This window comes from Amblyomma americanum, chromosome 2 (genome assembly GCF_052857255.1).
Source record: "Amblyomma americanum isolate KBUSLIRL-KWMA chromosome 2, ASM5285725v1, whole genome shotgun sequence".
Classification (NCBI taxonomy): Eukaryota; Metazoa; Arthropoda; class Arachnida; order Ixodida; family Ixodidae; genus Amblyomma; species Amblyomma americanum.
In genome coordinates this window covers 151,882,742-151,908,443 of record NC_135498.1, presented here as the reverse complement: position 1 = coordinate 151,908,443, position 25,702 = coordinate 151,882,742, and the positions used below count along the sequence as shown (strand labels likewise).

Genomic DNA, 25,702 nt, shown 5'->3' with positions numbered 1-25,702 from the left:
GTGAGACCAAGGCTCTTCCCCGTGGTACCGCCGCCGAAGTCGCAAGTTTTTTCATTCATCACATTGTGCTTCGTCACGGAGCTCCAACGGTCGTATTAACTGACAGGGGAACCCCGTTTACGTCGGCACTTACGAACGAGGTACTTCGACTCAGTGGCACCAGTCATCGAAAGACAACAGCTTACCATACGCAAACCAACGGACTGACTGAGCGGCTTAACAAGACAATTGCCGATATGCTTTCTATGTATGTCGACGATGACCACGCGAACTGGGACCGGATACTTCCTTACATAACGTTCGCGTACAACACTGCGCTTCACGAAACGACGCGCTTCACTCCTTTCCATTTGGTGCACGGTCGCGAAGCCTTGACCATGCTGGACGCCATGCTTCTTCCGGATCCTACTCCCTCTTTTTCGTGGATGCCGACCAATTTGTCCGTGACGCCGAAGTTGCTCGCCAAGTTGCTCGACAGCGAATCCGGTGCCAACAACAACGCGACGCCGAGCGTTACAACCTCCGCCGCAGGGAGGTGATTTACACACCCGGTGACCAAGTTCTGGTGTGGAGCCCAATCCGTTTGCGAGGGCGCTCCGAGAAGCTTCTTCGCCGTTACTTTGGTTCGTACCAGGTGTTACGCCGCCTCAGCGCGGTGACCTACGAGGTGCTTCCTCAAGGAACTGTCCGGTCCTCTCGACACCCGACGTCCGAGGTCGTCCACGTGGCGCGAATGAAGCCGTTTTATTCCCGTTAGCCCCGGACCCAACCCCGCCATTACCTTTCGCCTTATTTTTTTTTCTTCCCCTCGCGTGCGGCATCGAGTCGATGCCTCTTAGATGGGAGGGGCAATGCCACGCTGCTGACTTTCTGCCGGCGCCACCTGGAGGTCGAACTGTGTTCCCGAGCGCGTGGCCGAACGTCTTCTTTGTCCAGAACGAGCGCGGCGGTGTTGGCAAACCTCGCCCGAGTGAACAGCTTTGTTCTCTGTATTTTCGCCGGTGACAATATTTTAGAAAAGGGTTGGTGGCTGCAGGCTATATGTAATTTTTGCCGTTAATATCAGTAACGTACGCAGGAGGGCGGTTGCGGTCTGCGCTTGTTTGCGAAAAAAAAATAATCTGAAAACGATGAGGATGGTTGGTAGCACTAATTCACTTCGAAGGAATTGTTCATGAAACAGAGCTTAGCATCAAGGAAAAATTGGATAGAAAAACATCTTAGCCATGGAGGTCAAAAGACGATTTCCTGAAGATGCACTAGCGGAACAAAAAGTCAGCGAGAAAAGCATTGTGATCGAATTTGAGTTCATTACGCGATGTTAAGGCGAAAACACACCGCTGACGGATACTAAAGTTTTCTACGGATGACTGTATCGTGCAGTAGATAATTATGATGTCTACTAAAGTATACTGAAGTATCAAAACAGGCAAATGACATTTTGATAGCATTTGTTAAGGGAGCAGGTTACCAGCAAATGCCACAGTAATTCAGTAGTTATGTAAACACTGAGATGCTTATAGGTAGTAATAACCTCCGGTTGCATTTGACTTGTCACTAATAACTTAAGCAAAATGTCTGATAATAAAGGGCAGGGGAAATTTTCATGCACTGGCATTTAGTATAGCGTTAAGATTCGACGAGCTGGCAGAGCAATCAGCAATTTTGTTGAAGTGACATGACGCCATTTGTATGTGAAAGATGTCGTACGTTAAGATATGCACAATTTCCAGATAGCATAATCGCATTATCATGCGGAGTCACTAGTAATAAAGCGCTGCGCCCTTTAGAAATTTAGGAAAAACTTAGCCTTTGCCTTAATTGTTGGATTTCTTGACTATTTCTCTTGCATTTATGATGTCTAATTTTTTTATTCTTATCTTGCGCGGAACAAACTCCAATTGTGCACCACACTTTGCCCCATATTTTATTTCGACTTCAAGTATGAGGTCAGTTAGTACGTTTAATTAAATACTAAAGTAAATAAATCTGTCCTCCACAGTCGCATATTTACGGACGTCTACAATGGAGGCCACCGCATGGCAGAGGTATTCCTGGACAGAAAGACCGGTAGGTTGCTGCACTGCAACGTGCTCGGCGACAGGTAAGTCACAACTTAGCTGCATACCACAATCGCAGTTGGCATTGTGTTACGCCTTAGGCGAAATGCAAAAATAGAAAAGCGCAAATACAAGAAGAATGCAAACTGCAGTGTTAGCATTTATTCGGCAGTATTCGCAAGGAAAGAACTGTGGCCCCACAACTCGCAAAAAGCAAAAGGCAGAAAATGAAACTTCGTAAAATGGAGAGAAGCAACCTCTCCTTACTGCTCTTAGTCTCGGAATTGCGTACATTACCTTCATTCTTCTCTGAATGGTAGCTTGAAGTTTGCCCGCTGTACCTAACTGCCTTCGTCTTTTGTCCATCTTGGTAGTTATCGTGCTTTCCCTTTTATAGAGAGCTATAATGATTCCAGAAAACGGGCTCTCATCTGTCATCACGACTAGTGCAGGCTGCAATATTTTTTCTGTTTCACTTACTGCGTAGTACGTTATTGATGCGTTATTTCTTGCAATCTTCGGCGTCGTCATTGGTGGCTTAGTCACGTCGTTCAAGTGACAATTTGTTACAGTGTCCATTGTATGCAATGCATTTCCATGTCCTTATGTAATAATAATAGTAAATGGTTTTAGGGGAAATGAAATGGCGCAGGACCTGTCTCATATATCGGCGGACACCTGATCCGCGCCATGAAGGAAGGGATAAAGGAGGGAGTGAAAGAAGAAAGGAAGAAAGAGGTGCCGTAGTTGAGGGCTCCGGAATAATTTCGACCACCTGGGGATCTTTAACATGCACTGACATCGCACAGCACACGGGAACCTTAGCGTTTTGCCTCCAGAAAAACGCATCCGCCACGGTCGGGTTCGAGCCCGGGAACTCCGGATCAGTAGCCGAGCGCCCTAACCACTAAGCCGCCGCGGCGGGTCCTTGTGTGCCGGATTTGAAAACAGTGCGAACTTCCCAGAGCCCATACCTGAACAAGCGCGTACGTTACTTTCTCAAGTACTGTAGGAAACATGTTTGCAGAGAATAATTTAATGTAGGTGCCTCGCGACTCATTTATGTGGTATTGTCGCCAATGCATGGAACATGTAACTCCCCTCATACAGGCAGCGATTGGCTTACTTCATGCACAAAAATGTTTTTTTTTTTCCGCAGCCAACATCACGTGAACTTTTCCAGCCAATAGTACAACAGTACACACTATCAGCAACAAATGAAACGCAGACAATACTCTGGAACACGAACAACAAAATGAGAAAACCTTAGGGGGGGGGGGGGGGGGGGCTGATACCAGAGGAGCTTAACATTGCTTCAAAGGTGCAAAGACGGCGCTTCTGAAGTGTTAATCAACCTCGCTTACATTTCCTCCACAGAAGCTTTTATGATTTGTTTTGACGCTGGAATCTCAGTTCTCTTGTTCGCGTTTCATTAGTTGATGATAGTACGTGACGGTACGCGACTCTCACTACTCGTCCAGAGCCTCCACATTTATATGGGAAACAAATTATACGCGATGCGTGAACGTACGTGTGAATGAAATAAACGAAAACATATACACAAGATTGAAATTGCCTTATACTAAATAAAGGAGGTAAGCAGTCTTAGTTGGGGCCAAAAAGATACTCAAATGATGGAGGAAAAAATACCACAGAAAATCAGAACACAATGATGAACAACGCGTCTGATGAGCGCAATAGTATGAGAATGGAAAGTTGGGCGAGTTGGTATGCGTTCATTTTGGGTGGAAAAATAGCAATAGTATGAGCCGTATACACAATTGAATTGAACGAATATCAGCCATGGCACAGAAAAAAAATAAATAGGTAACACTGCGTGCTCAAACCACGTGCCCACAACATAAACGCGTCTGCCGCGTGCGTAATTGCCCATTGCAAATGGGAAAAAAAGAAAAGATGATCGTTATAAGAAAGACCTCTGAAAGTAAAAGATTTCATCGCATCAATGCAAATAACGTGATTTGATTACGGGCTAATTTATGGACGAAAAATAGCGTGACGTTGTACTGCAGATAGATCTAATCGTGATCTGCACGTGCTTATGCATAATCGAGGAGAAACATTAAGAGCTCCACGAATCACTATTACATGAATAATGTACTGCGTGCTGCAATTTCCAATGAAGCATCATACTGAAATGCTCGACTGCTGCTCGCTTCGACGGAAAGCATCTGTATGCGCTTCACGAAACTTTTTGCACACGGCAAAATTTCAGTGAATTTTTAAGGCACCAGGAGTATAATGCTAACTGAATTGAAGTTTTAGAGTCGGGGTAAAGTTAAAACCAGGAAAACGCTTTTCTTTTCCAGCATTTTCTGAAAAGCTACCTGATTTCTCCCAACAGGTTTCTCATCAGCCATATCTTGAAGTCTGCTCATACGCTCGCTGTGATTCATGCGACCCCGCATAAAATGAACCACCTGCTACACCTCTGTCTGAACCTTCCACCGAACAGGAAGATACCCGAAAATCCGCGGCCGACGAATCATTCTCTTCACAGCCTATCGATATTCCCAGGTAAAATATCGCCGCTAGAAAACGCTGATGTAACTCACGGAGGGGATAAAAAGGAAATACGCATTTTAACAGCGATATATTCTGGAATTTTTGTGTTTCGCTTACGGCAAGGTGCAATCTTGAGGTATGGACCCAGGACCGTATACTGTAGTGACTGATTTGCTATTTCATTTCTTTAACTTTTGTGACTGAATTTAACCATTGGGAAATGAATCGGTACAAAACAGGGCCTTTGATCCTCTTTCGTGTTTGGGCACACTACTGCTGCTGTTGTATCAAAAACACTTGCAAAACGTTTTTTTGGTGGTCGTACGCATACATTTTGGACAAGCGCATTTTATGAACGCGAACATTTGATGAACGCAATTTTTCATGCATCATAAGCTTTCACAATAACAGTATATATCCGCAGGTCTCCCCTCGGCAGGCTTGAATTTTTTTGCTATTAACATTTCTGCTATCGTCAAGAACGGTCCCATTTGGTTTTCTGTGGCAGTCTTAACTGCTCGGTGCGAGGGATAGACAAAGTTTAAAAGAAAGGTTTTGCTACACCGTACCCAGAAATTCTGGACAAAAGCATTTTTGAGCGGTAAACTTTTTTATGAACGCAATTTTTTCACATAATTTGAGATTTCACTATAACAATCAATACAGCCGCAGGTCACCCGACGGCAGTATTGTATTTTTTTTATTAAAGTTCCTGGTAACGTCAAGAGCGTTCCTCATTGGTTTTCTATGGGAGTATTAACTGTTAGATGCGATCGATGGATTACCTGAAAATAAGAATTTTGCTCCACATCATAAGAATGAACCATTATCTTCAATATTTCCGTAATATTATCTTACAATTTTCTACTTTTCAAATTTTTGTTTGAAATTGTTAGACATGATCGTAAGAAAGGACCATTACCTTTGATATATCCATAACGCCTTACAATATTCCTAGAATTAAAATTTATGTCCAAGGATCCTGAACTTGTATACTGTTTTACCAAGGCCGAGCACTGGTCACAGTGATGTCCATTGAGTTCCGTAACTGGTGCCCATGAATACGAACCTTGTACTGCCCGCACCAAGGTTGTATAGTCCTCTTAAATAAAAATAACACGCGCAGTGTACCAGCGGTACTAGCCCATGGCACAGAGCCGTTCCTATTTTTCCTTACCCTGTATGAGGTGCAGAGCGTCTGAATACCCACACAATTGAGACAATGAAGCTTATGGCTTATGGGGGTTTAACGTCCCAAAGCGACTCAGGCTATGAGGGACGCCGTAGTGAAGGGCTCCGGAAAATTCGACCACCTGGGGTTCTTTAATGTGCACTGACATAGCACAGTACACGGGCCTCTAAAATGTCGCCTCCATCAAAATTCTACCACCGCGGCTCGGATCGGACAGACAATGGAGTATGTAGGCGCGTATTCCTACGTAAGCCAGGTGGCGATCGGGGAGATCACAATCATCATGAACCTTAGAACACTGCCAGCTGCTGCGATGCTATTGTAGCTGTCGCTGAATGGCGCAGTCGGAAAGAGATAGATAGACCGTGCTACATTATTACGCTCTCGCCATGCTCTACCTCCTCCTGCCACTCTTCGGACGGTTGCAGTGTCAGCCACACTCCGGTTGCAGCTCATACCTCGCCTTTCGAAGTTGCCAGTTTCGCCAATGTAGACGCAGTCGTAGTCGGAGCAGGGAATGCTGTATACCACGCCGGGATATTTTTCTTTTAGAAGAACGTCCTTTACGTTGACCAAAACATGTTGCAGTTTTCTGGTCGGAACGTGGGCAATGTCAACATTGAAGGTACGCAGAATGCGTGCCAACGCCTCGCTGATTCTGGGGATGCAGGGGACAGCGGCAAGTTTCAAGGGGGAAGACACAGCAGTTTCACGTTCTCGTCGGCACAGCTGTTATTCGACCGATGCCACGAAATATGTCGGGTAGTCATTGCGCGAAAGTTCTCGCCGCAACTTGTAAAATTAATTAGCCCTGTCTTCGGGAGAACTGCAAATGTGTTGGCTCCTTTTTAATAACGTGGCAGCAATCGATCTCTTATGCGAGGCTAGTTGGACGGATCTAAACCTGAGATAACGCCCCATGTGTGTGGGCTTCCTTTACAAGCTGAATGATAGTTTGTCACTATCGCGTTTTACCAAGACGTCAAGAGAGGGCAACGCACCGTTCGCCTCGACCTCGGTGGTGAAATCAAAGGCGTCCTCTATGGAGTTCAAGTGAGACGAAAAGGCAGGGAAAGCGTGTTTTTTGAATCATGCAGAAACAGTCGTCAACATATCTGAGGAAAACGTTTGGCGGGTGAGCAAATGTTGCAATGGCCCAGCGTTCTACAGACTCCATGGTGAGGTTCGCGACGGTAACAGAGATAGAGGCACCCAAAGGAGTACTTTGAAGTTGACGGTAAAAAAGTCCTTGGAATACAAAATACGTGTTGCTGAGGCAGAACTGTAGGAGTCTGCAAAGGTCAGGAACGTTAATAGGGGTCCTTTCAGGTAAGGATCTGTCAGACTCTAGGGCAGAAGAGCAGGCTTGTACGGCAAGGTCAACAGGGACGCATGTGAAAAGCGACTTGACGTAGAACGAGACTAGCAGCTCGTTGTCGTCCAGTTACATGTTGCTTACCTTCTCGAAGAAGTGAGTCGAATTTCGTACGTGTGTCGAGCCACAACCCACAAGAGGCGAGATGGTGCGATGAAGGTAACCAGATAAGCTGTGGAGGGGGGAACGACTGTAGTCCACGATGGGACGCATCGGCATACCAGACTTGTGCACTTTGGGAAGGCCGTAGAGGGCGGGGGCCGAATCGTTGGTGCACAGGAGTGTAAGGTAAAGTGATTTGTAGGTCGGAGGGACGAAACCGATGACGTTGGTGAGAATTTTCTGTAAATCGCGCTGCACATTAGCGGTTGGGCCCCTGTCCAGTCGGCAGTAGGTGATGTCATGTTCAAGTAGCTTCTGCATCCGGTTTTGGACTGGAAAGGCTATGTAAACCAGATGCAGAACCGGGTGCAGGAATGTTATGGATACGTAAATCACAATATAATATATTGGTCACGTTAAAAATAGCCAAACAGTGCAGTTTCATTAAAGTTGTGGTTGGTTTATGGGGCTGAACGTCCGAAAGCGGCTCAGGCTATGAGAGACGCCGTAGTGAAGGGCTCCAGAAAATTTCGACCACGTGGGGTTCTTTAACGTGCACTGACATCGCACAGTACACGGCTGTCTAGCATTTCGCCTCCATCGAAATGCGACCACACCGGCGAAGATCGAACCCGCGTCTTTCGGGTCAGCAGAGGAGCGTCATAACCACTGCGCCACCGCGGCAGCTTCATTAAAGTAGTATTCCAGTCGATGACAGCATGTTGGTCCAATTAATCAGGTGTTTGCACTGAACATTATTGCTGAGGCGCATGTTTTTATTGAATCATGTCATAGATTACAAACACAGTCATAACATAGACTGTAATCTTCCGTAATGAGTGTTGACTTTCGGAAGTGAAATGCCATTTTCAATCCTGGTCTTCTTGTAAACTAGAGACGATATAAAACTACAAATAAAGATATCTGCCTTAACAGCTTGGCATATAATGTAATTTATATTTTGTTGGAAGAGATAGTGTAAGGGTAATATGTTCATCGAAGTGAATATCGGAACATGTGCTATAGAGTTACCAAAAGTGGTAAGCCTTGCCCCTTGAATTCGTTCGGCGATATTCGCAAACGCAACAGACTGAGACAAAAATCACCGACAAGAATTGTGAGCTTCGCCAAGCCGGAATCGCGCTCTTTTCGAAGGAAAATATTCCCGCCAATTTGCTTCGTCTTGTGTCGCCGTCGTTTCACGACTGCCGCCAGTAAAAGCGTATGCGTATACCTTCGCATGGATTTGCACGAGCGGAGGACTTGGTGTCGAGGAGGCTGCACGTCTCCTCTGCCCCAGTGCACAAATATTTGCCGTGCTGTAGAGCGGAAAAGAAGGCAAATTGAGCGATGCCCTTTTGCAGGAACTAAATGGTGTGGAGCCGGGAACGTTGCGACGAACGTCTATGACTTGGGAAAAGCTCGAGATAGCGACATGTGCTGCCGGGACCACGATCATTCTAAGGACGTCATACCAGCCTTCAGACAAAAATACGGAATAAAGAACCACCGGTTCTACACAATGTGAGTTCATGAACAATACGGAGCAAACCTTTTTTTTTTCATTTTCTAGCAGAGGATGCGAACAATACATCCGTTATGCTTTAATTCCCTCAAGGAACGTTCCACAGCAACGTTCACTCTTTGAGTGACGCAGTGCCAGCTGTACAGGTAGTGTCTGCGGCACTGCGCGGATAAAAAAAACAAACTTTAAAGAATCACTTAAAGCAACAGAGATGAGGCCTAAACAGCCTATCAGCGTTTCGGTGCCTCGCACAGGCTTACAGGACATTAGTATGGCGTCTAAGGTGTGTCACCCCATGCTGGGTGATGTCAGCGCACGTTAAACCAAACTAACCGAAATTAATGAGGATCCCTCCACTATGGTGTATCTTTCTCTCTTCTTTCACTGCGACAACGAAAGGTACGAAAGCAGCGACAACTAAAGATGGACAGTAACGCCTGGAAACCCTGCACGAGGTGATATTTGAAATAAAAAGTAGCCAAATTCTGCTGATGAACATATCAAAATGAACCAACTTGATCGACTCGTGAGAGCCTCATTTGTCAGTTTCAGCCTCATAGGTCGGATTGCTTCGAGCATGGTCTCATTATTCTGTCCCCAGTGGACGGCGAAGGATATGAGGAGATATGTGGAATATCTGAACCCAGAAGACGATAACGACGGGATCATTAGTCCCGTCGTTGATGAAGGAAGGCTGCGCCTTTGCTACAGTGTGCGTTGGAGTGGTTAGTTTAGCTAGTTGGCTTTCTCATTTCATTATTGCAAAGAAAATAGCAGAGGAAGGCAGAAAACGCATAATGATGGCAGTTTTCTTGTCGTTTTGCGCCCTGTACGTATCTACCATTTCGCTACTACTCATGAATGTAGAATGCTGATGTGAAGCAAAATATTTTCCAGGCCATGTGCATCCAGTGCATCCTCTCTCTCTCTGTCGTCCTGTAGCACTGCAAAGATCATGCTAACATCTATGCATTATATGTAGTTTATTTTTGAACTGCCGAAGTGTGAACACCACAAAAGAAGGCTGTCACGTCAGTGCTTGGACAGAAGTCTGCTATTCGCATTTACTTGCTTGTGTTGAAGGTTAGCAACGCCCCTGATTGCATACAATGAATCTTCCAATTGTTTTCCTGCTGTATTCACAGCATCATTATAATATAAACAGAAGTTGAAGATAACTGAACAAAAATATTTTCTTAATAAAACTGGATGAAATCTGGAGTTTCACATCGAAAATAATCATAAAATTCTACATGCTTACATCGACTAAATTATTTGCATATATTTTAGTTACATCATGGTGTAGATTTTCTCCACCATGTTAAGCATATAACAGCTTGCATCGCGCTATGGTTTGTGAGGAGAAATAATTTTGCGTTTCTCTCGTTCGGGTTTGGGTGGATCGGTACGATTTGATACCTAGGCTAATTGACTTTGGGCCCTTCACTACGGCCGTATGGCTCTGGGTTCGTGTTATTGATAGAGCACAAAGAAATACTTCTGCAATATTACACAGGTGAGTGATTATAAGTGCGTGTAACTGCGTGGTCAACATGGTGTGGGGACAAGTAGATGGATCCCCGAGAAAGCTTTCAATAGCGCCAGTGGAAAATGTTTAACGCTTTGCTTTGCATTATGCTGTGAAGATTCTTGCGGCGTCCATAGCTGCAGTGCCCCGAAGACGCGAGAGAAACTTTGCCTTCTCCAAACAAGGAAACAGATCTTTTTTACTATGACTTTTCAGGACTAACTGTGCTGAAGACAGGAAGCTCTTCAACTGTTTTCTGAACGTCGGCAGCTTCACATCAGTATCCCTGGGTGTCACATTTTTTGACATCCTGAAGACAAGATGCTTTGAATACGGCTATCCCACCAAGTGTGCCCGCTACAAATAGTAAGGTTATTTCCTCAGGTGCTTGGCACTATCCACCATACAATATTGCTAAGGACCGACTCAGTCGAAGGAACGAAAACCGCAGGTTTCTTGCCTTCGCTGAACTCTTCATGTGTGAGCCAAACCACAAGACTGACTATAAAAGTCAGTCTTCAAACCCAACTAGTCCAACTTCATGCTCGGGCCACTGGGCTGTTTGACAGGCAGTGATTAATGAGCACAGCTTGTGGCTCCAGCGTAACTTTACCTTTCAAGCTATTCAGCGCGCAACGGGACTCAATCACATAGGCATTGTACGTGTGAAACACTCTCGGCCGTCCCACGTAGCAGTTTGTTCACATCGCGTGTACTAGTAAGGACGCCAGAAGAATGCGCTTGAGACTTCCATTGGCACAGAGAAGCTTCTGGTAATTCCAATAAACACAGGCATATTTCGCGCTGTGGCGCAGAGGTTATGGCCTGCGTACATTACGAGACAAACATAGGTTTGTTCGATAATCGCGAATTGGGATTTGATGCACAGCGCTGGACACTTTTAATGACTATCTCCATGCAATGTTGCTAACACACCGCTCATCCCAGTAAAAAAGTTAGGCAGGGTTTAACCACGGTTGTACCGAAAGGTCGAGCGATAGCTCTGGCATGGATGGACAGGCTGTCGCGACTCCTCTTCTTCCATGGCTAACGAGGCAAGCGTGGCCACGCGGCGTTTATATACGCGCCATCCGTTGACGTGACGTCACGTGAACTCACAGTAGCGCCATCTCGATGAAACTCATTTAAGGTGAAACGTCAAGGGTCAAAGGGCAAGCCACCATGGTGGACATGTGGCACCATAGTGAACTTTTGGTACACATTGTACACCATATAGTTTGAACTTCATTAAACCTACTATAGTGTCAAAACCTTCCCATGTCGCCAAGATCAAATTTTGGCAATGGCGTGGGCCAAATTTGGAGGTCGCCATCGTGTCGGGCACGCTCAATTATGGCTGCACATTTATTTCGTTCAAATCACCCAAGGTCAAATTTTCGGTTGACCAGGCCAAATTCGGACGTGCCATCGTGTCGGGCATGGTAAATTATGGTTAGATGTCTGACGTTTTACTTAAGGTTGTTGCTAAATAGCTCATCAAGGTGAGTCAAGGTCAAAAATCGCACCCACACGGGAATCGACTTTTGCAGCTATTAGGGCTATCGCTCTAAAACAGCATTGGGATTAATTGGAAGCTGTATTTAAGGCCCACTGTAGCCATGATCTTGTTATCCTTCCTACCATAATTACTAAGACTACATCTAATCTGTTTGATGTGTTTATTACATAAATAGGCTGTGATGACGCTAACTGTAGCATTTGCATTTTATCTCTGATCACCCACCGATATTTATGTGCTCAGTAGGATATGTTTGTCGAAAATACAACTCAGAGATACGTCTAACTCAACCTATAACATGCCATGTCCACGGAGTTTTTCGTAAAGACATAAATTCTACATGTTCGGATGCCACATATACATTGCAGCAGATGCAGTCTAGGCTTATAATCAATTACTTTGCAAAATGAAGTCAATTTACGAAGCTCGCTTTCGTTTTGTGCATACCAAGCCCAGCCGAAAGGTTCGTAAACGCTAAATAAGCGCTGAGCCTATTCAGAGAATAAAAAGAAAAACGATGTATACGGCAAGTTCATAAGAAGTAAGGATATTAATATGCAGAAAGAATTTAAAACACACCGTAACAAATTAGGAACGACCTAAAGAAAACAAGGCGTGCCTACGTGAATAACTTATTCAGCTCTACTGCTGAAAGTATTATGGGAAAGGCTTAACCCAGCTGAAAAGCAACGCCGGACGTTTTTCTTCCCCCACGGATTTTACTTTTACGGCACATTATCTGCACCCTTCTGATATTTTGTGCCAAATTTCGCAGCCGGGCGGTGTTGTGTTGAAGCGAAAATGAATTTTAAATGTTCCCATTTCGTGGCCTCAATCAAGGATATTCCTACAACAGGAACCCTCATTGTAATATAGTTGTTTTGGCAGAGAAATCTGACTCCAAGAAATGTGATGTGATTGTCAACTCAAAACGTTCAAAAGAACCCCGGAGTTGCCCTGCAAAAGACAACAGACGTCTCATTTTAGTCGCTTGTTTTCTTCTCTGAAATAATCCATAGGAAGTTAGAATGCATGCGTCAGCACGTGATGTTTGCCTACGACCGCTAAACGATTGTAATTTAATTCCTTGTGTCATGATGTTCCGGTTTCATGAATCGAATGATGGCTCTGGCCTGTGTTTTGGTCACGTGTGGCATGAAAAACTGCAATATAAGCGTTGATATGTCTTATGTTCTCATTCCACTTCTTGAAGCAGGCTGCACTGAATTAAGAGGACCTATTAGTGATTATACTGCAGCTTTTTCTTTCATTCCTCACGTGACTGACACTCTCCTTATACGTCACAGCCACCGTGTGGTTGCTGAAACGAAAACCGAAACAATACCAGGGGAGATTCATTTATCCACTATATTGCGGTTCTAGGTGAATCGATGTATGCTAATGTCTAAGTAATTATTTGAAAGAAAACACAAACACGAGCTTTGTGTATATGTTCCTTTGAATAAAAATGCCGGCACTGTTAAAACAGAAGAGATGATTAATGACTCAGAGTTATTGGAAAAGCCCTTGCTGATGCATTTAGCGAATATCTGGTTAATGTTGATGAGAAACACGCAATATTTAATGATCCTAAAAACTTCTATTACAATGTCACCTCCACCTTGTCCTATCATTGATGAGAAAGTGATAACATTAGTTAAAAGCACAGTGATTAAAAGTTTAAACAGCAGCACTAGGAAGGATGCTGATGATATCCAACTTGCACCAATCGAAGATGTTAAAGACGTGCTTACACCTTGCCTTACGCATATTTTAACCTATGTCACATTCCCAAGCCAAGCTACGCCAATGCGAAGTTGTCTTTCCGTCAAGACCCAAGTTGCACGAATGTCTGCTTTTTATGGGGAAGGCGATGAAAGTGCTATGGGTAATTGCCGTCGAATATCTTTAAAAATGTTATTTTAGAACTGTTGCCTCCATTTGAACAGAAACAGCATTTATTAGTCGACAATCAAATTAATTTCAGAAAGATCTCAGCACAAAATGCGGCTGTTTGCCCAAATGGAATTTATATTATATCACCTGAAGAATGCAGACTGGTCATGAGCCTTTTTATAGACTTTACGAAAGCGTATACGATTGCATAAATCACGATTTGCTAATAGTCAGCGTTCGCTGCGTCTTCCTAACATCGCCTCGTACATGTGTCGCGCTGAGTTTCAAGGCGTTAACGTACCAACAAGCCCAGCTATTTGTCTTAATGCTCGATTGGTACTTTTATAGGAGATTTACGGTCTCTTTGGGAGCTGTCTTCAAACACCCGAGTTTCCGAGCCATTAATAGGCTGCGTCGAAATGGCGTTGATCGAGATTTCCTCACGTAAAAAGTAGCAAGGGAAAATTTTATTCAACTACATAGTTTATTATTTCAGAACCACTGCTCCCAACTATGGCTCAGAAAGTGACGCAACAAGAGCTTGCTGAACAACAGCACGACACAAATTTGAAACCTACATGCGCAGAGTATAAGCTGCTGTGCATAAATAGTACGAGTGGTGTAAGCAAAGCTGATCCGTCAAGGCAACGGTTTGGTGCAAGACCCTTTCTTCAGGCATCTCACCCCAGAAAAGCCGAGTGCCTGGCCGGGGGAAATCTTGTACCCATTAGAAAACCGGTGGGTACACGGCTGGGAATCGAACGCAGCACTTCCCGAATGCGAGGCTTTTCGGAGCACCGAATACACGTGGAAAGGAGAAAAACGCTCTGAGAGCGTTTTCTTCTTGCCTGGTCTGGTCTGGTTCCTAGTCTGGTCGCTCGCTGTTTGTCTCTTGTGTGAGCTGTTTGCTCAAAGGGGAGCGTTTTTCTCATCTCCATGTGCATTCGGTGCTCCGAAAACGCGGACCTTTGTGTTCACAATTATCTTACCTTGATGAAGAACGGTCCAGCGTTCGAAACCGTTGGTAAATAAAAGTTTCTTCAAGTGTACTTCAACTTGTTTATGATATCAGCAGTGTAGGAAGTTTTTCACCGTCGCATATATATATATATATATATATATATATATATATATATATATATATATATATATATATATATATATATATATATATATATATATATATATATATGCAGACAAACAAATGAAATGAGGGGCTCATTTTGACAAACATATTAAGGAAACCAACAGTCACCGAAAACCCAGGTGCATAGGGGAATTTTTCTATTTTTTTTAAATCTCTAGTGCCAATCAATTGCCTTTAAAGAAAATTATTTAAAAAGCAGCAGAAAAAACAACCATGCCGCCGGTGGCATGGTTGTTTTTTCTGCTGCTTTATAAATAATTTTCTTTAAAGGCAATTGATTGGCACTAGAGATTTAAAAAAAAATAGAAAAAATTCCCCTATGCACCTGGGTTTTCGGTGACTGTTGGTTTCCCTAATATGTTTATATATATATATATATATATATATATATATATATATATATATATATATATATATATATATATATATATATATATATATATATATATATATATATATATAGTGACTAAACAGAGACCAACGTTTCAAACAATGTAAGTTGACGTTTCGGCCGTGGAACGGAATAACTGAATAGCAACGGAGGACACAGAATATGACGGAGGGTGCACAAAAAACGTACAAACATATAATGCACAGAAGATGAAAAACGTATCACACATGTGACTATAACGCGAATGTGGGTCACAATGACTGAACAGGAGGGCTACGTTGAGAAATTTAGTGCGTTAACAATCTTAGCTACAGAATGCGATGACCGATGATTAAACGTGTCATGCTTACAGTGCAAAGATCAGAAACCAGAATTGCTGGACAGCAAAACTTTAGAAGCCAGAAGTTGCACATTCTAAAAAAACCAAAAAAAACATACGGTCATTAAAAAACACAGGTCACGATAAAGCAGCATAAACAGTAACATTATTAGCTTTTATTACATCATGACAAAATAACTCGACGCTGTCTGCCTGTTCTGTCCGAGCACAAGAAAAGAATAAATAAGAAGCATACCCGTGCGGTGATGTAAAAAAAATGAACGTAGCGAAATTTTATCTATATGATGCAGCGGCAAGTTGAACATACAGGTGCGATTAAACGCACCTGTCGTGGCCGTATACAATGAAGCTCGCATTGAAAAGATAGTGGACGGTGTTACACTGGCCACCTTACTTAAACTGATATTAGAACTTAACAACTTTGAGTTTGAGGGAAAGCATTATGTTCAAATCAGTGGCACTTCTAAGGGCAAGCGCATTGGCCCTAATTATGCAAACATATTTATGGGTTTGTTGGAAACCGAATTTTTGAAAAGCCGGTCAATAGTAAAATTTTACTATAGGCGTTACATTGATTACATATTTCTTATTTGGCCCCTTGGCGAAGCCGAGCTGCTTTCATTTAGAGCCGATTTCAACAACCTGCATCATTATATATCATTTTCCCATACGTACTCTAGATGTAAAGTGAATTTTCTTGACGTCACTGTTTCGCTTCACGAAGTCAGATTGACTACAACGGTGTACCGAAATCCTACTGACCGCCAGCAATATTTGCTCTTTGATGGTAGCCATGTCAAACATGTTAAAACGTGCAACCCCTACAGTCAAACACTTCGGTTCAAACGTATCTGTTCGAAACAATCTGACTTTAAAAGCAATTGCGCCACGCTTTGTAGCGCACTCATTAAACAAATTTACCCCACTCAGCTGATCGATGAAAGCCATAGAGCGCGCAGATACAAAATCCCGAAGGATTCTACTCGCTAAAGAAAAACCAGATACTTCCTAATCGAATACCAACCTTTTCCACACTCATTCTGTATCAGCACCAATAGTTTCGGCAATCGTAAAAAAAACACTATAATATTCTCATGCAAAGTTTTCGCCTGAAGGAAATGTTCATAGACCTACCAAGGACTGTTTATAGAAGATCAAGAAATCTACGGGACATACTAACTTCTTCAAAAACTATTGCTCCGCAACCAACAGGCTGCCACCGTTGCAACAAGAGCCGCTGTAAAGATTGTCAGAATATGACTACGTCTCAGAGTGTTAGCAATACGGGTTCATTTAAAAATTCAGGGTGACCTCACCTGCGAGAGTTCGAAACGTCATTTACCTACTCCAGTGTACCATATGTAACCTTCAGTATGTAGGCCAGACAGAAACCCCCTTTAGCTCACGCTTCCATAACCACAGAAACCATGTTAAATCCCTCCCAAACCTGCCCCTATCAAGACATGTTCAGCTCCCAGGTCATTCATTTGATCACATTACAGCTACTATTCTGGAATCTTCATTTAAATCTAATTACGACCGAGAAATTAGTCTTTCCTGATCTGTAAGTTTAATACAGTATCTTCTGGTTTGAACGAAAGCACGGGGAAATTGAGCACCCTATCAGTTCAAACACCCTGATATCCACCGATGTAATGTGCTATCCTATTCGGGCTTTTTCTTCATGTATATCGCACCCCGCGTTTGCTTTTAATCGCACCTATATGTTTAACTTGCCGCTGCATCATATAGATAAAATTTCGCTACGTTCATCTTTTTGCATCACCGCACGGGTATGCTTCTTTTCTTATTTATTCTTTTCTTGTGCTCGGACAGAACAGGCAGATAGCGTCATGAGTTATTTTGTCACGATGTAATAAAAGCTAGTACTGTTACCATTTATGCTGTTTTATCGTGACCTGTGTTCTTTTGTGTTTTTAGAGTGTACAACTTCTTGCTTCATAAGTTTTGCTGTCCAGTAATTCTGGTTTTTCATCTTTGCACTGTAAGCATGACACGTTTAATCATCTGTCATCGCATTCTATAGCTAAGATTGTTAACGCACTGAATTTCGCAACGTACCCCTCCTGTTCAGCCATTGTGACCCACATTCGCGTTCTAGTCACGTGTGTGATAGGTTTCTAATCTTCTGTGCATTATATGTTTGTACGTTTTTTGTCCACCCTCCGTCATATTCTGTGTCCTCCGTTTCTATTCTGTTATTCTGATGAAGGCCGTTCCATGGCCGAAACGTCAAATTACATTGTTTCAAACACGTGTGTGTGTGTGTGTGCGTGCGTGCGTGCGCGCGCGCGCGCGTGTGTGGGTGTGTGTGTGTGTGTGCGCGTGCGTGTGTGTGCGTGTGCGTGTGCGTGTGCGTGTGTGTGTGCGTGTGTGTGTGCGTGTGCGTGTGCGTGTGTGTGTGTGTGTGCGTGCGTGTGTGCGTGTGCGTGTGTGTGTGTGTGTGTGTGTGTGTGTGTGTGTGTGTGTGTGTGTGTGTGTGTGTGTGTGTGTGTGTGTGTGTGTGTGTGTGTGTGTGTGTGTGTGTGTGTGTGTGTGTGTGTGTGTGTGTGTGTGTGTGTGTGTGTGTGTGTGTGTGTGTGTGTGTGTGTGTGTGTGTGTGTGTGTGTGTGTGTGTGTGTGTGTGTGTGTGTGTGTGTGTGTGTGTGTGTGTGTGTGTGTGTGTGTGTGTTATGCCCGAAAACGCCAACCACCGAGCCGTGCAGGTGTGCTCTCCAGTCGTCTGTTCCGGCTCCCTCCGGCAGCGGGGTCGCCCTCTTGAGCGGTACTGACGATCATGACGCTGAAGACTGGCTCACATCATGCAAGCGGGTGAGCACTTATAACAAGTGGGACGATACTACCAAGTTGAACAACGCCATCTTTCTGTGCCGCTAGTACCTGCCGATACCTTACGCCGTCCTCACCCTGTCAGCTGGCCTTAGCGCGTTGTTCGTGACCAATTCGTTTACATATGCTTCCACTGTGCGTCGCGGTGAGTGCCTCGGTACCAGAGCGAAGGTTATCTGATTGGTGGCTAAAAACAAGAGAAGAGTAAAATTTCATAAGTCATGGCTATGTGGCTTGAGCCACCGCCCGATTTAAAGGGTTCAGCCGTATCCATCCATCCATTCATCCATCCAACCATCTAGATCATTGATTTCATTCTCTGTCGCGATGAAACTGGCGATTCGCCATCCCTTGACGTAGATGCCCTCAGCCCGCCGTTTCCTGCACTCGACACTTCGCCTCCAAACGTTTTCCTACCCTCCACCGACGCCTCTCTCCCTGCACCTCAACGCTACCAACTTCTCGCGCTGTTTCGTCAGTTTCGTTCCTCCTTCGATTCACACCAGCCCGCTTTGACCCGCACGTCGACTGTCACCCACCACACCGACACCGGTGACCACTGCATCAGCGCCAATATCGTGTATCCGCCGGTGAGCGCCAAGTTATACAAGAACGAGATGACACCATGCTTCAGAGCGGCGTGATTCAGGCCTCACATAGTCATTGGGCCTCTGCCGTAGTACTCGTGAAGAAGAAAGATGGCTCTATTCGTTTCTGCGTTGGTTACCGCCGCCTGAATAAGATCGCGCTAAAGGATGTTTACCCTCTTCCCCGCATTGATGATGCTCTGAACTGCCTTCAAGGAGCGGAATTCTCTTCTCTCGATTTACGCTCTGAGTACTGACAGGTCCCCCTGACGGCCGACGATCGCCCTAAAACCGTATTTGTGACCTCTGACGGCCTGTACGAATTTAGCATCACGCCTTTTGGCCTCTGTAATGCGCCGGCTACTTTCGAGTGCATGTTGGACAGCATTCTGCATGGTCTCAAATGGAAGTCGTGCCTCTGTTATCTCGAGGACGTCGTGATCTTTTCGCCCGACTTTGCGACTCTTCTGTCCCGGCTCAAGCACGTCTTATCCTACCTTACGGACGCCAGCCTTCAAATGAACTTAAAAAAAAGTGTCGATTTGCTGCTCGTAAGCTGACAATTTTAGGCCATGTTGTGTCAAAACAGGGCGTCCGCCCCGACACTGCCCAACTTCGTGCTGTGACTGCGTTTCCAAAACCTACTTGCATTGAGGAACTGCGCAGCTTCCTAGGCCTCTGTTCCTATTTTCGACGTTTCATTTGCAACTTTGCGGTTACTGCTGCCCCTTTAACTCAGCTTCTCGGGAGCAAAGTGGATTTTTCGAGTTGGTCGCCTGCCTGCGACGACGCCTACAACACCTTGCGCAGTCTCCTCACAGAACCTTGCATGCGTCACTTCGAACCGCAAGACCCAACCTAAGTGCACACGGACGCCAGTGGCATTGGCCTCGGGGCTGTGCTCCCCCAACGCAAGTCTGGATTCGAGGAATATGTGGTTGCTTACGCCAGCCTCACCCTCACGAAAGCCGATTCCAAATACTCCGTGACGGAAAAAAGTGCTTGGCCATTGTCTGGGCCCTTGGCAAATTTCGGCCTTAGCTCTATGGCCGTCCTTTTTAACGTGGTCACCGTCCACCATGCCCTATGTTGGCTTTCTTCGCTAAAAGATCCCCCCGGTCGCCTGGCTCGATGGGCTCTCAGTCTCCAAGAGTATAACATACGTGTCGTATATCGTTCGGGCCGCAAGGATAAGGACGCTGATGCCCTGTCCCGCTCCCCGCTACCGGCCGAATTTGCGAGCCTCTCCGCCATCGAATCCGCTGCGCCTTCGCTCACCACCTGCGAAATGGCTTCTGAGCAGCGTGAAGATCAATGGATTCCCTCTCGTCTTGACGTTCTCTCCGACCCATCTACGGCTCCTGCGTCCCGCGCCCTTCGTCGCCAAGCTTCACATTTTGCATTTCGTGATGGTCTGCTTTATCGGCGAAACTATGGCTCTGATGAACGGAAATGGCTTCTTGTCCTCCCCCGACATCTCCAGTCCCAAATCTGCACCTGTTCTCACGCTGACCCGCAATGCGACCACGAGGTAGTCTTCAAGACGTACATTCGCATCCGTCTCCGGTACTACTGGCGCGGCACGTATAACTTTATCTTGAAGTACGTCCGCTCCTGCCCGTCCTGCCAACGCCGTAAGCAACTGTCTGATCACTCCGCTGAAGAGTTGCAGCCACTACATTGTCCGCCTCACCCCTTCGACTATGTTGGCATAGATTTATACGGCCCTCTGTCGTACACCGCTGCTGGCAACCGCTGGGTCATTGTTGCCATTGATCACGTGACCCGGTATGCAGAAACCGCCGCGCTCCCGGCTGCTACAGCTCGTGAAGTCCTTCATTTTGCAGCGCTTTGTACTTCGCCACGGAGCTCCTCGTGAACTCTTCAATGACAGAGGACGCGTCTTCTTGTATGTCGTCGTTAAAGCTCTACTCGCTGAGTGCGATATAATTCATCGGACTTGTACAGCCTACCATCCGCAAACAAATGGCCTAACTGAATGATTTAATCGCACCCTGGGCGATATGCTGGCTATGCACGTTGGTTCCAAACACACGAACAGGGACCTCGTTCTACTCTATATTACCTATGCCTACAACATCGCTACCCAGTCCACAACCAGTTTCTCCCCATTTTTTCTGCTCTACAGCCGGCATCCATCCGCTCCCATCGACAGAGTTCTCCCATACCCCCTAGCCTCATCTGTATGAACAACTGTTTCTGAAGCTGCCCAAAACGCAGAAGACTGCCGCCAGATTGCATGGTCGCTCACGGCAGACACTCAGGGGCGCCAAAAACACCGCCATGACGAAGGTCAGCTTGATTCGTATTTCCCGCCCGTTTCACTCGTCTGGCTGTGGATTGCTTCCACTGCTCCCGGCCTCACAAAGGAACTACTTTCAAAATACCATATCCCCTACCGCGTCCTGGAGCTCACATTCTCAGTCAACTACATTACTGAGCCACTCACACCGTCTTTCGATCTCCGCCGACGTGGTCGCGAGACTGTGCATGTCCAATGACTCAAGACGTACTATGACCAGGTTTTGTTGCCCACACCATGAGTCGCCAGGATGGCTCCTTTTCTCCCCAGGGCCATTGTGAAGAAGAAGAGGGGCATTAGCCTAGCCGCACTGCCATCGTTCAGAGCGAGAGCCTGGTGACCTGGACAGACCAGAGACTCTGCCGCCATGGTTTGGTCGCCGCCTGAGCGCGGACCTAAGCCCTCGTTACAATATATATATTTGGATAACTAAAGCAGGTATAGTTTAGGCCTTTTTTTGCTTGATACTCGCGTTCAAGTGCAAAAATGTCGTCAAAAAGAACTTTTCGGTTCGTTTTTGCAAGAACACTTCTGGTGTACGACTGCTCTGCTGAAATTTTCTCGTTTTATTCTGTACGACCGAGGCGAAAGTCAAACAACATTCCACACGATGAGAAGGGCGCGTTTGATTAACTTTTAGCTCAGCCCGGCAAGGCCCACTGGAATAGAAGCGCGCACATGTGGAGTGCAATGGCATGTGACGTTCGAAAACCGCTGCGCGTTCAATTTAAAAATGCCTTGTTTGGCTATGATGCTGATGCTGGTAGAACTTAACTGCAGGTTACCTCTGAGTGCAACTACCGGAGGGTTTATAATTCTCAGTTTCAAAAACGGTATTGGGAGACACAGAAGTCTGCCAGTTTTGTTCAGAACTTTACATATCGTAGATTCACATTCTGCACTCCAGGGCCACTTTAACTTGCGACACGCAGCATTCCACGTTTTTAGCAATAAGCGCATGATCGGCAGTAACCACTTATTATTTTTTTACAGCAGCAGCTGTTAATAGGCACTTTCAGTGGCTATACGGCGTTGGTGAAAAAACACGTCGCGATGATTGCCATATGGTATGGGGGCAATAACGTCCCGAAGCCGCGCCTGGGATATGGGGGTAGCGGAATAAAGGGATCCAGAATAATTTCCAGGCTACCTAGTTTTCCTTAACGCATATATTCCTGAAGACCAGCAAATGAAAACAAAATGTAAACATTTTAGATATGAAGTGTTTATTTCACATCAAAATTTGAAACCACCTGTTGCTTGACGGAAACATTTTCTGAACCCCGAATTCTGAGCCGTCCTGCTGTGTAGAATATTAGAGACATGCACTACATATTGCGTGTGGTAAAGCTGGAGACATTTGACATCAATTCCAATGCCCATTTTTCATCACGCGTGCCAATTTCCCCACAACAATGCGCATACCTTGTTTGCTTTGCTTGCGCAATCACAGCGTAGTCGATGCGGTTGAATCGGCTCACTGCTCCAACTGAAGATTGGAGGCTCTTTTTGAACGCTAAGGAGACACAAAACTGAACGCACACTACGGACGCTTTCACGAGAATTGTTTAGACTTTTATACGCACGCTAGCGGGCGCATGCTTTCATACAATAAAGTTATTGCGCATTGCGCAACAAAGTGGTGTCTTGCATGAGGGACTTGAGGGATATATTGGTCATCGTGCGCTGACGTCGCACAGCACACAGGCGTTTTTGCATTTCACCTCTACCGTAATGAGGCCACCGCGGCCAGGATTCGATCCCGCAACCTTTAGATCGGCAGCCGAACGTCAGAGCCACTGAGCCACCACAGCGGGTTCACGCTGATTGGTCAGCAAGCAGTGGCATCACGCATAACGTGGCTTCAACGCGCCGTGGCAACACGCAACACAGTGTTTCGAGCGCACTGACGTGGCCGAACGGGATTACGATTTTTTTTTCAGGAGGGTGGGTGTCCGCAGCTTGCACAGGAAAGGGTTAATTGGAGATATGCGGAAGAGGCATTTGTCCTCCAGTAGACGTAGTCAGGAAGATGATGACGCCGCGAAAGACATTATCGCGACGTCATGCGCACTCTACCAGAGAAGACAAACAATAATTAGCAAAAATATTTTGTTCACCACCATGAACAGTGGTCGCCGAATATTTCGTCACACGTTGATAACCGCTGTGCGGTAATTTTTTTTTTTTTTACCGAAATGTGTAAAGTAACAGAATTTCTTTAAAACGGAGGGTGCTGATTTTGGATGTGATGTTTAGCTAACTGGATTGTTATACTTTTTCGCACTGTCATTTCCGTTCTACAAAGAGTGACTGCCTCATAAGAGAACTTTCGAAACACACCATAAAATCGTTTTTTATCAGCCCGACATCCTAACGCGAGCGTTGCTTCTGAAAACTGTAAATGTGTCTCCTTTAGGTTACCTGCATATACAGCATTGGTTTTGGAATCAGGGCCTACCGCCCCCACCTTTTCCTGGGCAGTAGATTTTGCCCGAGCCTAGGACAGTGAATGGTGCACATCGTTCTGGCACTTGGCACGCGCCGCTAGCGTAGGCTTTTCCCTTCAAATAGCTCGTAAAATAGAGCATATTTGTAACCCTAATTTGCTTTTAATTTCTTTTTCAGTTCGGGTGGCAACAGCCGGAAGAAAAGCTGTCAAGTGTTCATAATTGACGCTTCCAAGCGCAGAAAATGGCGGGTTTTCCGGCCCCCTAATTTTCTCAAGGCTTTCATGCAAGCAAAGAAGGGGAAAAATATTACCGCCATTTTGTGGCTCTCTGATGACATGAAAGTGTGAAAAATGTTAACCAAAATGCCGGTTTAAAGTGGGCATAATATGCGGTAACGTTCTGATTATGAACAGAGTGAGTTTTCATATGAAATATTAATGGCCGCGTTAGAAATTCTTCCACCGCATCCGGTTTGGCGATGCAAAAATGTGGCGTTTTAAGGCCACAATGTCACAATAAAGATATTTTAGACTAACTGGTATCTCCATGCTATATCCTTCCATGTACCCAATAACGTACAAGGTTTTCGGCGTGTCTATGTTGCTAACTTTCAACGCTTTCATAGTCCTCATGTTCGTGTTCCCATGTTTCATGTTCGCACCATCTACTCATACACTTCGAACTCATGCACTCTTTAAATTGAGAGTACAACCCTTGACTGCGAACTTCGCGCATGTAGGACACACAATGCGCAGTCCGTTTCACATACTAACTTTTTGTTAATATCGCTTCAAATTCGTTTAAAATTTTAAGGGACACTGAAACAAAACTCTACAAGTGCAGTTTGTGACGAGAACTGAAGTTTAATTACTGCGAAAATGAATAAATACGAAAATATTTTTTGCAGAAAAAAGCAGGAAACAAGTTTATTCTGCGATTTTCTGTCCTACCACCGCAACTGCAGATTTTTTGAAAGCCTCGAATGTGACGTCACTACACCCCCCACTGCTCCCGCGCGATTCACTTCGCTACACGCATGTGACCTAGAGAGTATAGTTATCTGTGTGCATGCTATGTCTACATCCCTGCTTTACTGCGGGAGACCTTCGTAAAAATGATTCGGTACGGCGAAACGAAACGCCAGCGCACTGCTGCGCTCGAGGCTCCCACATTGAGCGTTTGCTCGAGACACACCTTTGCATGCATTTCTTAGAGTTCAGAAAGCACCAACACTGTGGAGTCGTGCTGCGCTGCTATCGCGATAAACCTGGATGCCTTTGAAAGGCGAGTTCTTTTTTCTGGAGCACTTCCATCGCGAAGATTGTGCAACTAGGGTAAGCTGCTCGGAATTCTCAGCACACCGCACGAAAGAGCGCATAAAGCTTTACTGTGCTCCTGTTGTATTTTTTTTAAAACTTCGGAGTACACAAGAAAATTCGGGGGACACTTAATATCCACTTTAAGGGTATGACGCGACAGCATTAATGGCTCCCCTCAGTGGCCTATGGTCTTTTTTACATATAACTTCGCACACACGGACACTGTCGGACATGACACACATGGCCTTCCTTTAACCAAGTCGAATGAATATGCATCGGTCTCCTAAGAGTAGCATATCTGAGTCGGGATCCAAGGGGCGCGGGCACGATTCCCACCTCACAAGCCAGTCACTGTGATTACTTCGGCACAAATATATCCTAAACCCTTCCTTTCTCAGACTGTTACATGCCATTCACTATTTTTTTTCTCCGACTGACTGCACAGAAGTATCCCTTTGTAGAAAGGCCCTAAAAGTAGTAAATCCGAGGATGCATATGGCATACAGGAGCTTCCTTTGAAGCACATTCTTGACATAATTTGTCCCGACATTGCTTTTATATACTGCTTA

General features: G+C 45.2%; 1 protein-coding gene across 1 annotated transcript in view; it reads left to right on the top strand.

Annotated features, from left to right (window-relative positions):
- Positions 1-24,325, top strand: part of LOC144119174 (uncharacterized) — a 35,064-nt gene extending 10,739 nt beyond the window's left edge. Inside the window, exons 3-7 of the mRNA XM_077651867.1 lie at positions 2,003-2,104; positions 4,426-4,598; positions 8,620-8,779; positions 10,525-10,674; positions 23,990-24,325. Of these exons, the coding sequence (XP_077507993.1) occupies positions 2,003-2,104; positions 4,426-4,598; positions 8,620-8,779; positions 10,525-10,674; positions 23,990-24,161 (757 nt within the window). The 3' untranslated portion in view covers positions 24,162-24,325. The remainder of the gene's footprint in view (positions 1-2,002; positions 2,105-4,425; positions 4,599-8,619; positions 8,780-10,524; positions 10,675-23,989) is intronic.
- Positions 24,326-25,702: the final 1,377 nt, after the last annotated feature.